The sequence below is a fragment of the Mastigoproctus giganteus genome, chromosome 10 (assembly GCF_048544385.1).
Source record: "Mastigoproctus giganteus isolate SK-2022 chromosome 10, ASM4854438v1, whole genome shotgun sequence".
Lineage (NCBI taxonomy): Eukaryota > Metazoa > Arthropoda > Arachnida > Uropygi > Thelyphonidae > Mastigoproctus > Mastigoproctus giganteus.
The window spans coordinates 104,607,827-104,625,540 of record NC_143584.1 but is presented as its reverse complement, the minus strand read 5'-3'; the positions used below and the strand labels follow the sequence as shown (position 1 = coordinate 104,625,540).

Sequence of the window (17,714 nt, the reverse complement as noted above, 5' to 3'; positions counted from 1 at the left end):
AGCACAGTCATCCCTCCCACCCATCAAAACCAAAAGTTTACCAAGCTATGGCGAATATAAAAGAGGCGGCTACTAATTCACAACAGTCTTTAAGAGCATTAATTATCGATCCTTTAGCTAATTTAGATACAACAGCTTGTTCTCTAATGCCGTCTTTACCAAATTTATCAGACAATATTTGAAGTTGGAGGCAAAAGAGGAATCCCCATAAAAAGAAATGGTTACATGATTCCTGATGAGTATAAGTTTCTTGAAAATGGTGAAAACGTTTTGTTACTTGATAGTGGAGAACATGATGTAGACATAATTTTGGTATTTGGCACAGAATCTGGCTTAGATGATTTGGTGAAATATAAGGACTGGGCATGTGATGGAACATTTAAATGTAGTCCAGATATTTACTACCGGTTATATATGTTACGTATAATGATAAGAAATAGCAGCATCCCTCGTCTGTTCGTTTTACTTCCAGGGAAATCTGGGGCGCCTCCGTAGCCAGGTGGGCAGGAGCAGCAGCAGTGCTGGCACACGCTTCTTGATTAGACCAGGGTTCTAGCCTGTGACCACCAAATATACGGAGGATGTGGAAAGATCAGGGAATGACCACCGCATATCCCCGGAGCAATATGGCCTTAGTTGATAATGCTCCTAAATAACAAAAATAACAACCAAGGAAATCTGAAGAAACTTACAGCAGATTTTTTTTATATCTTTAAGAACTTACGTCCAACATTAGATCCTGAATCCTTAATTGATTGACTTTGAGAAAGGAAATATCATTGCTTTCTCTACGATGTACCCGAATACAGCTATAACTGGCTATTTGTTTCATATGGCAAAAACATTTACCACAAAATCATTGATATCGGACAAAAGTTGCGCTAAAAATAGATGCCGAATTTAACATGAAAATTAAATGCATTACAGCATTAGCATTTCTTTTTTAGCATTTCTTTTAGTGACGTTATTGATGGCTTTATCAAGCTGACAGATGACAATGATTTGCCCCAAGAGTTGTTTTCTTATTTTGAAACACTACATTGGAGGAGAAAGAGGCTGAGGGCCTCGAAGGCACTGAGTTAAACTCACATTTACCATAGAACTTTGGAACGTCAATCAACGAACATGTGACAATATGGCAAGAATGAACAACAGTGTAGAAGGCTTTCACAATGCAATACAAAGCTCAGTTACAAATATGCATCCTAGTATTTGGAAACTGATACTTCTCTTAATGAAGGAAGAAATTTTAGCAAAAAAGAAAAAGTGCGATGCTGAATGAGGAGACAAATCAACAAGCAAAAAAATGTATAATACTACGAATGAAAAACTTTGACGACAAGTGCTTAATTACGATCCACAAAATAAAATCAGTTATTTGCGCAGTATGCAATATACTCATTCAGTTTATCAGCTTCAACAGGATCATCAATAGTCGAACCATCTATGTTAAGTGGGCCAATCTGATTCATCCCCTTCCTTCTAGAGTTTATATAAGTAAAGAACTCTTTGCTGTATTTCTTTGCATCCTTTGCCAAAGATTTTTTGTAATCTGCCTTTGCCTGCCTAACCTCCTTTGTGACTTGATTACAGACTAGCTTATATCTGTTGTAGGCTTCTGTGTTGCCTGATAATTTCTATGCATACCATGGATTTTTCTTCTCTGTCACAAGCCTCATTAATTTGTCCGACATCCATTTAGGCCTAAACCTTGAACAATATTTCTTAGTTGTTATGAAAAGCCTAGTAGCCTCCAAGATTAAGTCCCTGTAGGCTTCCCATTCAGAATTCACCATTGGTGACATCATCAGTTGATTCCACTCTGTAGAATTTAAAAACTCTCTGAGACCTCTGTAGTCACCTTTACGAAAACAAAAACCCTTCCCTTTACTCTCGATCGTTTTTAAGTAAATTCCACATCAGTACATTGTGATCACTGTCACCTAGTGGTTCCTTTATCTGCAAATTCCTAATGCATACGTCATCACTACTGATAATCAGATCAAGGTATTACTCCTTCCTTTTGCCCCTCGAACATGTTGTTGTAGAAAACAATCCTCCAATAAATCCACAAAAGTCTTGCGAGCGTGCGAGTGACCAACCCACAAGTTCTGGTTATTATCTGGGAAATTAAAATCCTCCATTACAAGACATTCTGATTTACTGGCCCATTCTATTTCTCTGCACAACTGATCATTGTACTCATCAGCGTCATTAGGCCAATAACATACTGCTACTCTCATTTTCCCTTTCCCAGTGTTTATGTCACACCAAACAGACTCAACATTGCACATGTCAACGATGCCACCTGGCTTCAGAAATGATCTAACATGTCCCCATGGGATACAAAGTGATCATCCAGATTGAGTACACTCGACCGTGTAGCCAGGATAATACATCAAAAGCTAGCAAGGAAATATCAGTTGATCAAAGAAAGTGTACCATATTACAAGGACAAACCTCATGCAGTACTAGAGACCCCAACCCACAAGCTGTACTGCGACCACACCACAATAATAACAGACAAGACAATCCCGCACAACAGACCAGACATAACCCTTGTTGACAAGAAGGAAAAGGCTACCTATCTGATTGACACAGCAGTGCCAACACTGGCAGCATCCAGAAAACCCATAAGGAGAAGATCAGAAAGTTAATGGGCCTAAGATTTTAGGCCCATTAACTTTCAAAGAGATGTGGCATATGCAACAAGTAACGACGATCCTGATCATCGTGTCAACCATCAGTGTGGTGCCAAAGACTGTATATAAGAGCCTAGTAGCAATAGTTCTCCCAGAAAACACTTACAAGGAACTCCAGAAAGTTGCAATCCTGAATACCTGTAGGTTGAGTTCCTCAACCAACATTAACACCAGACATAACAACCACTCTGTATACTTGGTAGCAATACCTGTCATGTGGTGGAACTCCCCAATCAGGGAGAAATAATATAAGAACAACAACAACAACAATAATAATAATAATAATAATCCCTTAGTGGACTGGGCAATCTCTTTCCTATAACAATGTTGCGAAGGAGGAAGTATTAACTGTATATTTTTGTAATATGCAAGAAATGGTCCCATTTGATCGTAGTCTTTTACAGCCGTCCACACAAGACACTTTTGTCAGTACAAATAGATATAAAAATTAATATAGAAATGTAAAAGACAAGAAAAATAACTTTTTGGAAAACTAGACTTTAAAAATAGACTTTAAAACCACCTCCTTGTCACAAAGTGGAAATGCTTTGCTTCATATCAAGTTTGGCTGGCAATTCAGCTGTTTTATTTTTAATTTCATTATCGGTTAAAAGGGTTAATTTAAATTGCAAACGATCCCTTTGACGGCTGTCATTATGAATTGCAGTTGATTGCTAATTTGAATTGAAGACCATTAATTTTTTTTTTTTTTTACATGGGACCTCTAGGCATCCAATAATCTGTTAATGGGTAACCCTCCCAAGGTGTTTGGAATACATAGCACAATTCCAGCGATACAAACTGCAACTGTTGCAGGGGTATCAAAAAATACAGAGCACTACAGCAAACAAATGCTGAGTGAACCACTGAACTACATTTCAGTAATTGTCCCATTATCCTATAGTGTAGGATAATTACTTAAATGCAATTTTGTAATTTTTTGTAGTGCATGCAACTTTGATATAACACAGGTGTCAGGCGACTAATTTAATACCAGCATTAGAAGTGAAATGTGTTATAGCTGAAAAAATTTTACCCTTTTTTACCAGCTTTTGTAACATAAATACACTCTACTTAGTAAATAAATACTTTATTAAAACGATGCCAACTTAACTACTATACTTTATTTACTAATGTTTTGTGAGTGTTTTATGAGATTAAAAGACATAAATTATTAAAAGTTATATCATTCTCTTTATATTCTACTAATACGTAATGCTGTTATGGACTTGCATTTTGCACATCCATCCAGAAATAGTCTTGTAATTTAGTTCGCTAGAACTGATGACAGAGTTTTTTTTTTTTTTTTTTTTTTTTTTATACATAATTCTTAATAGTGGTCAGATGTGATAAATGAATATGTTCACTATCACTCTGATGTTCTAACCACACCATCATCTCATTAATGTTTACAAGCACTTTGTTAATTTCTGATGCTTTTTCCTTATACAAGTTATCCCCATATCTTCTGAGCCACTCTCTGTGTCACTGGCCTTTCTGTTTGTCAATTGTCTTCCTGCTGTTTACAGAGGTTGCAATTTCTTCTTTCTTGCTCAGCTAATGTGCAAGTGAAGCTTCTGCATCCACCTTAAATCCAAGCAGTCAGGTCATTTGCTCCAAGACTGCCACCCAGTATGTTACATGCAGCCTTTGTTTCTCATTTTGAAAATGCTCTAATGCAATTTATCATTAGTGATCCTATCTTTTCCAATACATTTTTTCCAGCTGTTTTTGATTGCTGTTGAGCTTACTTTCTCCTGTGCTAATCCAATATTGTAGACAAAATCTTTCAGCATTAATGTTTTCAGACATTCTAGAACTTCAATTTTAGAGTTCACAACACCAGCAAGCAGCTCACCATTGATAGTAGGCTTTGAAGGCTCAAATAATGTCTTGATCCATGGGCTGAATTAGTCCAGTTGTGTTTCTTGGCAGAAATGTGACTCTGATCTTGGCATCTTTTGATTTCAGGATATCAGCTGAAGCATGAGCTGGGTAGTAATCACAACAGTAACAGAATCTTTTCTTCAAGTTTTTTGGAAAGCACATGGCATCTCACTGATGGTATAAAATTCACTTTCAAGCCATGAAGCAAAAATATCACTTGTCATTGAAGCATTGGAGCTATTTTTATAAATCACATGTAGAGATTGCATGTTGTTGCTTAAAATACCAGGCACTTCAACTTTTACCAGTGCACAATGGTTTTAGCTTTTGATTTCCAGTCTTGTTTGCATACACTAACACAGTAATTCTCTGTTATTTTTCATGCTAATTTTGTTGGGTGCCTTTTTAATATCCATTGACTTGTCAGGCAGAAGTTTATGGTACAGTGTTATTTTAACATAGTTGTACAAATGTTCATCTGTGAATTCACCATCTTGAATCACATTATGCAGAAATTCAGGAAACTCTTTTGCTGCTGAACTAGCAAGACTAGCCTGGGATATCCCATGATGAGCCTTCCATCTCCAAAGCCATCCTTCAGAAGCTTTAAATGTATCATCATCTCCACCAAGTAGCTTATGAAATTTAAGTGCCTGTACTTTCAAAATTATCCTATTTATCAGTATTCCTTCACTACCTACTGAAAGGTAGAAACCACTCCTTCAGTAGTGGTTTCTACCTTTCTTATATAAGTAGAAACAATTTTTATAAGCATTTGTCCACATCACTGTTTTCGCAATCCTAGTTTTCATTCTTTGGAGGTCTACTGTATCGTCCACAGAATCTGTGAATGAATGCATGTGATTAAAACCAAATGATTATTAATAATAGTTTTAAAATAATCATAATTCATGCATATTGTAGAGAACAAGAATAAAATATACAAGTTTAAAGAATGTGACTTCTGTTTATGATAGATATAATAAACATTGTTTATAATAACTGTATAAGTTTAAAAAACATGAGATATTGTTTATAATAGTAAACAATTTATTCATTACATTTAAAAAACTTTTTTTGCTTATTTTCTGTATACTGTATATAAACGTATATGATAAAATTAATGGCCTGTTTTCCAGAATGGTTTTGCAAAGTTGGGAGGTTTATTATTATTTTTTTTATTCTCCCTTTAGCATCTAGTGTAATATCTAGTAGTAAGCGTTCTTCTATTCCTGGATTGTCGCGTTCAGCTGAAGAGATATATAATTACTTAGCAAACAGTGATACCACTTACAAAAAAGGAAAAAAATGGAAAGAAGGCAAAGGAACTTGGGGATCAATCTCGAGAGTTTTTTCAAGAAACCGTCAGCGCAAGAGTTTAGAATCAAGTATTTCTGATGGTAGGTGCAGACTAACCTTTTTGTACATTTAGTGAAACTGAACTTGCAAATCTCCTTTTAAAATTTTTGTTCCATTCTTGATTCTTTCTATATTTCTTCTTAGACTCCATTTTTCCCATTGCAAATATATTTTTCATTATCTTTTATAATCATCTGATTAAATTGCAGACTGGAAATGAATAATGGGGGACATTTTTGAAGTGAAAAGAGTTATCAGTAAATGTCAACAAGATTCATGGATTGTTATATGTGAACTATAAATACATTGAATAATTGAGTATACTACTAACTATCTGTAATAGTTACATTCGTTATTTTAGTATCAAATTATTTAACTGGTTGGAAGTTAAATTCTCATTGATCACTACATTTGGGATGTTAAATTTAATGCAGAAATTATTGAAAATACAGTAGGCCCTCGATTTGTTGGACAAAAAATTTCTGTCCTAAAGGAAAAATTTAGAACCTTTTTTTTTTTTTTTATTTGCAAATAGAGCACGATAAAAGGTTGGGTCAATGAGTCAGCATTATCTTATCATGCATCTGGTGTTGGGCTTGGGGTATTGCCTCATCTAAGTGAGGGGAGGGGGTTAATAAAGGGGGAGTGATTAGCGGTGTGCGTCAACACTGTCAGTCTTCCAGTGCAGTTCGTCCTATTCTATTGTTTACGTTTTGGTTGTTTTTGCATTTTATGTAATTGTGATTTTTACATATTTTATAATAAATATGTAATATTTGTTTATCATTATGGCCTTGTGGGATAAAGAAGTAAAGCGTAAACTTGTTAACTTGAATGTTGCACAAAAATTAGAACTGATTGAGAAGCTTGAAGGTGGTGTAACGTTCCACGTGCGTGCAAAATTTATAGAGTTAAAAAGCAAATCAAACAGTTTCAAACATTCACAAAAATAAAAAATTTAAGGAGGTTGCATTAAAATACAGTGCAGATGGTTGTTCCAAGACTACATCTATAGTTGGTAGTAGAAAACATGAAAGTGGCCAAAGATAAAAACCTAGCGGAAGCAGTGTACAATTGGTTTGTTCAGCAGCGCTCAAGTGGTGTTATTATTAGGGGTGTTGAGTTAAGGTCAGCTGCTGAAAGGCTTGCTAAGCATATGGGCATAAAATTTCAGGGGAGTGATGGATGGCTGTGGTGTTTTCAAAAGTGTCACAACATTGTTAATAAAAGAACCTGTGGTGAATCTTTAGGTGCAGACAGAGAACAAGTTGAGGCTTTCAGAAAATATCTAAATGACCTTATTAAAAATGAGAACCTAATTTTATCACAGCTTTATAATGCTGACGCTACTAAGCTTTTTTATCGTGCTGTTCCTGAAAGTACCCAGGCTTACAAGCATGAAACAAGCACCCCTGGTCATAAGCTAAATAAGGAATGGATTTCAGTTTTATTTTGTGCAAATGCGATGGCTTGCATCGGCTTAAGCCTGTGGTAGTTTGTAAGACAAAAAAAACCTTGTGCTTTAAAGGATTTAATGAAATTTTAGTGCCTGTACTTTCTGGTGATATATTGCCACTCAAAAAATGCCTGGTTTACAATGGATATTTTCAGTGACTGGTTCTTTAGCCATTTTATTCCTGATGTGCAGTGCTATCAGACAGATGTGCTGAAAAGTCCTTCTCATGAAATAAAGGCTGTTTTACTGCTAGATAATGCCCCTGCTCACCCTAATGCTGAGAGGTTAGTTAGCAGGGATGGGAGAATTAAATATGTTTTTCTGCCTCCTAACACTACTTCGCTAATACAGCCAATGGATCAGGGTGTAATTGTTGCATGTAAAAGGTTGTATAAGAAGTTTTTGGAAGAAACAGAAGATGCAGAAGAAGATACAAGAGGCACCAGGACACTGCAAAATTTACATGCAAAAAACATCAGATCTGCTATCTTCAACTTAGCAGCTGCGTGGAAAGATATGAAGATTACTACATTAATCAATACTTGGAAGAAGTTGTTGTACAATGTAGAACCTGAAATGGGCTTTGAGGGAGTTGAGGTGTCTAATTTTCGGGACACTCTTCTGAGGGCCGGCAACAAAAATTCAACTGAGAATATGGAACAGTGGCTCAAAAATGATGAAGATGATCTGGGCTGTCAAATTTTTTCTGAGGTAGAGATTGCAGAAAATGTTCTTCATGGAGAACAAAAGGATGATGACAAAGACAGAGAATCAGTTGTACCTCATCCTAAATTGTCTGGTATAAGATAACATATGGATGACATCATACATTATATTGAATCATCATCATCAGACCCTAATGTGCTTCCTTATTATGAACATCGATACAGTAATAAGGAAGCAACACCAAGGTGTAAGGAAACTGAAGCTTGATGATTTCTTCAAGACCACTACATCAACTGGACCTGTTTCACCAGAACCCTCTACCAGCAAGGAATTAACACCTCTTCCTCCATATGACAGTTGTTTCTGACTCAGAAAATTGTGATTCTTTCAATTAAGTTAATATTAACATTGAATATTATGTATCTTTTTTTAACATTTTTTGTGTTTTTTATTCAATGGAATTCCTCTCTAAAATGGATTTAAATGAAAAAACTAATGTTCACTTTGTGTGAGCTTTAAGAGAGGGAAAAAAATGTGTTTTGCGCTGCATTGTGGGTTGCAGAAATGTTCAAAATGCATATGCTAAATGGAATATATCTCTCTGTGAATGAAATCCATTAAAAAGGCTCCACCTGATGTAACTAATTGCCATAAATATCTTACCAAAGGTTAAAATGCTCAATTAATGGAAATATGAGAAATCATGCAAATGGCAATCATGACAACCAGACATACATTTTAATGCATTTACGTGTACAAACTGAAATGACAAGTTAACGTAATAGTATTATGTTCTGTAGATCAGCAAAATAAGTCCTCAATGTTTTGTTGTTCCTCCTCGAGCTGCAGTTACAGCCTTGCAACAATCTGGCACAGAGTTAATCAACTTCTGGATATACGGTTGCCCAATTTCATGGTACCACACCCTTACAATGCTGTCCTGCAGCTGAATCTTACTTGTTGGCTTCTTCTGAGCAATTTTAGATGACATTATGTACCAGCAAATTTCAATAGGGTTCAAATCTAGGCTGTTGCCGGGCCAATCCAACAGTGTAATGCCAGCATTTCTTAGGTATGACTGCACCTTTAGGGAGAAAAATGAGGGAAAACATTGGTGTAAGTATGTTTTAAGCCTTGGGAGACAAGAAGACAAATTCATCATTAAATCTAAATAGCATAAAACTTACCAATTTTACTGTGTGGCAAGGTGCTGAGTCCTGCTGAAAAATGCAGTTTTGGATATCTGTGTGGTGATCCCTAATAACAGGTTTCAGGCACTCCTCCAAGAGAGCAGTGTAGGTTTCTGCATTTACCGTTCCATTAATAAACTTAATTTGCCCCACCCCTTTGCTTGTTATGCATCCCCAGACCATCTGACTGGCAGGGAACTTGGCAGTCAGTGTAGGCCTGACGTAACCGAGTGGTCAGGAGCGCAAGTGCACTAGCACACACTATTTGAGTGGACCGGGGTTCAAGCCCTTGATTGCTAAATACGATTAACATTTGTATCAATTGATTTATTGTAAACTCCACTTGACCTGGTTGTGCTAGAGTATAAACAAGAACATTTTTTATGTAGTCAGGATGGTATGCCTCAGATTTTCGCCTTCTGACATATCGCTTCCCACCCGATCCAAGCAGGTTGAATTTTGATTCGTCAGAAAAGATGACAGTGTCCCATTGCTCTTTTGTCCATGAAACATGCGTTTTAGCCCAAGCAAGTCGCTTCTTCCTCATTTCTTGGGTCAAGAAATGAGGCCCAAGAAGAAATGCCTATTGGCCCAAGAAGAAATGCTTCTTCTTGGGCCAATAGGCATGCAGACCACATTCTGAAAGCCGTCTTTGAATAGTTCATGTACTTGTTTCAACACCAGAGGCCATCTCAAAGTCCTGTTTTAGATCAGGAATCAGATCACCTCGCAGGTGCTTAGTCTTCAGATGCTGCAATTTGCAGAACTTAAGCCTTTCTTTTTAAGTGGGCCCCTTTGTTCCCCCTCATGAGCCTTGTTTCCCTTCTCTGTACTCAAGGTGTGACCCAACCATTGCCTTATACAAGGGGTTAATCACCTTATCCCTGTTCGCAAAATTCCTGAATGTCATTGACAAGACCTACTCTGGCAGCCTGTCTGCACTGTCAGAAAACTTCATATCCGACTGCACAATTACCCCCAAGTCTCTTTCATTTTCCACTGTCCTGAGTATAACACTACCCAGTTGATACATTTCTCTGAGGTTACTGCTACCTATATGCAGTACTTTGCATTTGTCAATGTCGCCATTGATTACCACTCTCTATCTTGATTGACACTTCTCTACATCCTTCCTAAAATGAGGCTCAGCCCATCTGCCCAACTTTTTCAGATCCTGTTGCAGCAGTGTACTGTCATTACTGTTCCTAACAACCCTGCCAACCTTTGTATCATCTGCAAACTTTGAAATTAAGCTTGATATACCTTCATCAATATCATTGATAAATATACAAAACAACAGTGGACCCAACACTGAATCCTGTGGGACTCCACTAATAACATTAGTCCACAAAGAGCAGTATCCATTGATTAACATTCTCTGTCTTTTCCCACTGAACCATCCTTTTATCCATTGTAGCAATGTACCCTTAATGCCATACTGCTCCAATTTGTGCAGTCTTCCATGTACAACAGTATCAAAAGCTTCCTGAAATCCAAGTGTATGATATCAAAATTATTTTTTGCCTCCAGTTCCTTTCTAACCATGTCATAGTATCCAATCAGATTGGTCAGACAAGATTTCCCCTTAACAAATCCATGCTGTGTCTAATTATTACTGCTGTCTTGTCTATATGATCCTGCAATGCTTCTTTAACCAGTGACTCCATTCTTTTCCCTGGAACAGAAGTCAAGCTAACAGGTCTGTAATTACTCGTGTCACCTTTTGATTCCACGGAGACTTACCCTGAGTCCAAGGATGCTCAAAAGATTATGGCTAAGGTTTTGCTTACTTCCTTTGCCACCTCCTTTAATATAACTGGATAGATCCTATTCACCCCAGGTGCCTTCCTTATGTTTAACTTCAATGATTTCCCCTCCACTTTGCTCTCAGTTATTACAAAATCATTTAATCCCTGTTAGAGTTTGTTAAACATCTGGCTGTCTCCTTCTTGAATAACTCTTAATGTGTGAATGTAGATACAAAGTACTTAATTTAGTTTGGCAGCTATCTGAGAATGATCATCTACAGTTAAACATCATTGATATCAAGTGGACCAATATGATTCATCCCCTTCCTTTTAGAGTTTTTATAAGTAAAGATGTCTTTGCTGTTTTTCTTTGCAACCTTTGCCAATGATTTCTCATAATCTGCCTTCATTTTCCTAACTTCCTTTGTGACTTGATTACAGATTAGATTATATCTACCATAGGCTTCTGTGTCTCCTGATAATTTTTATGCATCCCATGCATTTTAACTCTCTTCCACAAATCTCATTAGTTCCTCTTACTTCCATTTAGACCTAAACCTGGAAACAGTATTTCTTAGTTGGAACAAAAGTGTAGTAGCTTTCAAGATTACTTCCTTGCTTGCTTCCTATTTAGAATTTTCCCTTGGTAACATCATCAGTTAATCCCACTGTATAGAACTTAAAAGAATCTCAGAGACCACTGTAGTCACCTTTATGAAAGCAAAAACCCTTCCCTTTTCCCTTGATGGTAGTTACATCTTTAAGTAAATCCAACATCAGTATACTGTAATCACTTCCACCTAGTGGCTCCTTTATCTGTAAATTCTTAATGCATGAATAATTACTGTTGATAATCAGATCAAGAGTATTACTCCCTCTTGTTGCCTCTCTAACATGCAATCATCCAATAAATCCACAAAAGCCACAAAAGCTTGAAGTTACCATCCAACAAGTTCCAGTAAGAAAGTATCTGGGAAGTTAAAATCCCCCATTATAAGACACTGATTTACTGGCTCACTCTGTTTTTTTGTATAATTGTTTATTGTACTGATCACAGTCATTAGGTCTATAACAAACTCCTACCCTTATTTTTGCTTTCCCAGTGCTTATGTAACACTAAACTGACTCAGGATTGCACTGTCCATCTGTGTCAACTGGATGCAGTTCCTTAGATTTTATGTGTTTCTTAACTAACAGCATAACCCCTCCTCCCTTCCTATCCTGCCTCCTTTCTGTACACATTGTACTACCCAAATTCAGGTTCTGCATTCCTTATATCTGCATGACACCCGTCTGATATCCCAGCAATATCCGCATTTGATGTCTTGACCAGAACTTCAAATTCATCAAATTTATTTACTATACTCCTAGCATTGGTGTTCATGCAAGTATACATGCACCTGTCCTTACTCTTAGTTACTCTAACGCAGCTCATGTATTTACTTGTTTCATGACTCCCAGCAGTTCCTAAAATTCCGAGCAGATTGCTTTCCAGGCTGCTGCTCATTCCAATAGAAGCAGTGCAAGAATCATTTCCACATCTACCTGAGGCTACTGTCAATCTATTAGTCTGTGAATCCCCCCAAGGTAGCAGTTTTCCGACCCACCTATCAGTGCCTCGATAGCATCAGCAAATATTCTTGCACTCTTTCTATTTAAGTGTATCCCATCCCTGTAGAAGCAATCTCTCCTGTTAAGAAGCAGAGACCATGCCGAAAAAAATTCTACCCCATGAGCCCTGCATAATCTCTCCACGGCCAAATTGATTGATAAGGTTCTTATCATATACTCCCTCCTATCGTTTTTGGGCAGGATTGCAGACGTTTTCAAATTTAACCCTAACTCTCGCCTTTTTTCCAACATTGACCTGTACTTGTTGCCAATAAATCTGCAGATCTCCTACACTTAATGTCATTAATGCCAACGTGTGCAACAATATCACCTTTTGTGCCCTTAAAAGATATGTGCCCTCCAACATCATCAACTTTTGCCCCTGGCAGACATACTCCGGTCCTATTTGACCTATCCTTTTTGCATAATATATTCCCATCTCCCTGACAATACAGTCATCGACAATAACTAGTTCCTGTGGGACCAGTGCATTCTGCCTTGGAGGTTGCTGCTGTGTTGCTTGATGCACTTGAGTGAACTCTGGTGTTGAGTTGGGCAGCTGAGAACTTGATGGACTCCCCGTTTTAATTCCTTTAAGGGGCATCTACCCGACTTCTCATAGACGCCCATCAGAATGCTGAGTTGGTGCCTAATTTCTTCACATTCTTTGCACGTAGTGCACGGAGGATGTCTTTGTGTGCACGTAGTGCACACAAAGACATCCTCCGTGGCTAGATCATGTCCTGTTCGAGATAAGTCCACAAACATGTCACATTTTGCACATTTTTTTATACTGATGTGTTGGAGAATCGCCTCCTTCGGTTCTACCTCGTAGAACACGTCCGTATTACAGAAGTGTTCTATGTACTATTTTTAGGTAAACTTTTCTTATTATTTTACAAATATTGATATCAACATAGAACTTATTGAGCATTACAGCTCTAGTTCATACTATCTAGTTTAAATACAATTTAATTAACAATCAAAATTAATAGGATTTATAAATTTAATTGATTAATTGCCAATACTATACTAAGCTGACAGATTCCTTGTACAGTGCTATGTATTACGCTATCTAGTTTTACGTTATACTTTACGCTATCAAGTTCAAGATATATGTTACACTATTCCATATCAATACTCCAACAGTGGCAGCAAGTTTCAAATGGTACAAGTTTTATCGATACTAAGTAATAACCAACAAAATCTCTATCTAAGTTCAAAATAAACTAAGTATCGTAACTAGGAATATAAAGCTACTTCTTGAAAATAAATTAATATGCCAATTAAATCAATAAAACGGCAAAGATTAAAAAAAACTTCTCTATTAGCTGGAGCTGTAAAAACTTTGCCCTCACTGTTCCCAGTGCTTTTGTCACACCAAACTGACTCAACATTGCACTGGCCACCTAATATCAACCAAATGCACTGCCTTAGATTTTATGTTTCTTAACTAAAAGCATAAACCCCCCCCCTTTCCTATCCTGTCTGGCCTTTCTGTATACATCATACTTTTCATACTCAAATTTCACATCCATTATATCTGAAGTGACATCACGTCTCTGACATCCCAACAGTATTCACCTTTGATGTCTTGACGAGCACTTAATTCATCGCCGACCGGGCTAGCCGGGTGGGTAAAGTGCCTGCCTAGCAACCCAAAGGTCGTGGGTTCGATTCCCGCTTCGGGCTTGGATCAAAGTACTGCAAAAACTTTGGGAGGTGCATTATGGCCACAGAAGCCTAAGCGCCAACAACTACCAAAAAAAAAAAAAAAAAACTTAATTCATCAAATTTATTTATTATACTCCTAGCATAGGCTATTGTTACTCTGCATTTCCTTCAAATGCCCAGTACCTTGCTTTCAAGGCTGCTGCCCATTCCAGTGCAAGAATCACTTTCATCTTCGCCTGCGGCTGATTGTTAATCCATTAGTCTGCGTAATCTCCCAAAGCTAGCAATTTTCAGACCCACCTAAAGCTGCCTCGATAGTATCAGCAAATATTCTTGCACCCTTTCTATTTAAGTGTATCCCATCTTTGTAGAAGCAGTCTCTACTTTTAGCGAGCACAGACTACACTGAGAAAAAGAAAACAATTGGGGGAGGTGCCCATCGTGTGCTTTTTTAACCCTTTGCCTGTCCACATATATTTCGCACGTACTAAGCCGTATGTTCGTTTGAAATAGTTACTTTTATTGTGTTGCGTGGCTCTCTAGAATAATTTTTTACGTATCTTAAGTTCTATAAATAAACCAATTAAAAAGGCCCACACATTACGAAATGTACCAAGAAGAGAAGACGGAAAACTCGTTCAGAGAAGGCATCATTGTTGTTACACAAAAATTATATCGAAGGAAAATCGCAAAGAAGCAATGAAAAAAATCTAAACAAGTCTCAACAGAATGTGTCGAATGTGACAAACCATTTTGCCTACCTTGTTTCAATGAATACCATAAATAATATTATGTAGTATATTGAATGAGAAATAAATACTCCACCATATTATTTCAGATAATTCACATTATTGCTCTTTGTGAATCAGATGTGATGCACACTGAGTTGGAAGACATAAACTATAATATATTTAGATCGAAAAACTGAGTAATTTTCGGATGTTTATTGAAAATTTATTGTATTTAAAACTCCAGTAAGTGTGTATCGCATGCGATGCACAAGCGTATAGAAAATACATCATGTGTATCACATGTGATGCACGGGACAGGTAAAGGGTTAAATGTAGAACATGCCTGTGCTGTTTATTTTTCTCATAAACCAAAATTTTGTGAGATTTGAGACTGTTGCTAGTGACCATTTACTTCCATGATAATATGAATCATAGTGATTGCTTAAGACTTTACTAGAAGTTATCCCAGCTGACAATAAATATCACCACTGTTCAGGTGTCCCAAAATTCCCAAGGGATAGCTTTTTTTCTATAGCTTTTTAATTCAAAATGTACCAAGATTACAATATAGTCAGCTCACTCCCCATACATTGACATCTATGCATTTTCTATGGAAAGTAGCCATGCTGTGTCACTGCTGACTTTTTTCTTGATAAATAGCATGCCATTATAATCTTATATGTGTATTGACTTACCTCTGTAACCTTCGGTTACATGTTTCTACCATGTCTGATAATTAGGTCTGGTTTTTCATCCCAGATTGGAACTTTATATTTCTTGAGATCTAATTGTCAGTTTTGGTTGTCAGCAGTATCATTATATGTAGAATACCATTTAGGATCATTGTAGTTGCAATTCACACTTCTATGATCATTGAATTGTGTTTGTTATTCAGTTGTCTGTCTTTCATAATCCTAACATGTCAGATGATAATAAGTTAATTCCATTTGTCATACTACCTACCTACTTGTAATCAGGATATTTCTTCTTACAAGGAAGATACGTGACATGGAGATTATTCCAGCATCTTCCACCTATATTTTCACCCATTGGAAAACATATTTATAATGCTTTCAAACCAGTGACTTGTGAACCAATAGAACATGTGTTTGGAGATGTTTCACCTAGTGGCAGCTTTGTGCAGTTATCAGAGTGGATGATATTGATGAGACCCCCTCCCCCATACAATCAAGAAGAAATTAAAGTTACGGAACTCATCTCTAAGATTCCTTTATTTGGTAATGAATATGAAGAGATAGAACCTGAAAATTCAAGTAAAGGTTCCAACCAGATCCTAAATAACTTAGAAAATATTTCTTCTCTAAGACACTTGTAGAAAACTGTCTAAATAGTGAAAATAGCTGTGTTACGAAAGAAGGCAGCATCCTTGGAAATCACCCACTGCTTGGAAGAAATGGAGACATTATTCATGATTTGATGCTACAAAACGAGAATTTAAGAGCCACAAATGCATAGTTGGTAAAAACAAATAACTCTCTCCTAAATTCTGTGGGAAACCCTACTTCCTCCCAGGAAGTAGGGTTTCCCATAGAATTTAGAAGAGAGAGCTTCTTGGTTTGGAAGATTCCCTTGGGGTAACCCTTGCCAACATTAACACATGCAGTAGCCCTTCAAAAGTCTAAAGCCCAAACAACTAAACATGTGGTATTATTAAAGCAATGGAAGATTACTACTTAAAAACAAGTGAGTAAAAATGAAGTCGTGAAGTCTCTGAAACTACAGCTTAACAAAATTAAGGTGAAGAATTTAAAGATCAGAAATAGGGATATTGTGGTTGAAACTGCCTCCAAAGAAGACTGATAAAAAATGACGCAATAGCTTGAATAACATAGGTTTGAAATCCAAGACCTCAAAAACAGAGGGACAGAGTATGTTAATTTTTGATAATGACCCAGGATGACCTTCTTTCAGAGATTCTTGAAAGTAACCTAGGGGAATATGTAGAGCTGGTTAACGTATAGGTTAGTGCAAATGCATCAGTTTTATTCGTAGCCATCTACCTAAGTAGTTAAATTGACATCGTTTTAATTATATCTCATATTGTGAATACCTTCACAATGAGCTGTCATGAAATTGCACTACCTTGCACATTTTGCTAGATGCCATTTACATCTAGCAAACTGTGCTAGATATAAATGTATAAATGATCATTTTGTGAAAATGGGGCCATTTATATAAGAATTAAAGTTCCAGAGATCTCCTATCTTGCTATGTAAAGTGCAAAAGACAAAATAGATCACATAATCATTCCATTAGATATCGAGCATGCTCCATATACAAAAGAGCAGGGCAAAACTTAATATCTAATACAAATTATGGCCAGTAAGTCCCATGGAGTTACACTAGATTATCAATTGCACGGATAAATGGTCAGTGTTTCATTAGGTGGCTAATCATTGGCATTGTTTCATGGAGATTTAAACACTTAAATTCTTATGAATCCTGATAACATGAATTCTCTTTGGGGCCCTCAACACAGCCCCTATCAGAAAGCCATGACCTTGAGCATTTTTACATATAAATTAAAAATCCCTCTAGACCCTTCAATATATATATATATATATATATATATATGTATATACACTGTGTCTCAAAAATATTGGTACAAATGTTTAAGGGAGGTAGGTAACATCTAAAGGAATGTGAATCGCATAGGATCCCATAACCGG

At 36.8% G+C, this 17,714-nt stretch overlaps 1 protein-coding gene across 5 annotated transcripts in view; it reads left to right on the top strand.

Moving 5' to 3' along the window:
* LOC150079199 (kazrin-like) overlaps window positions 1–17,714 on the top strand; it is a 358,730-nt gene that overhangs the window by 134,206 nt on the left and 206,810 nt on the right. For 4 of the 5 annotated variants that reach the window (XM_090382316.1, XM_090382314.1, XM_090382313.1 and 1 more), the window contains one exon: window positions 5,783–5,989. The exons of the other annotated variant lie outside the window; for it this stretch is intronic. In XM_090382316.1, coding sequence (XP_090238442.1) covers window positions 5,783–5,989 — 207 coding nt within the window. The remainder of the gene's footprint in view (window positions 1–5,782; window positions 5,990–17,714) is intronic. 5 annotated transcript variants of the gene reach the window in all.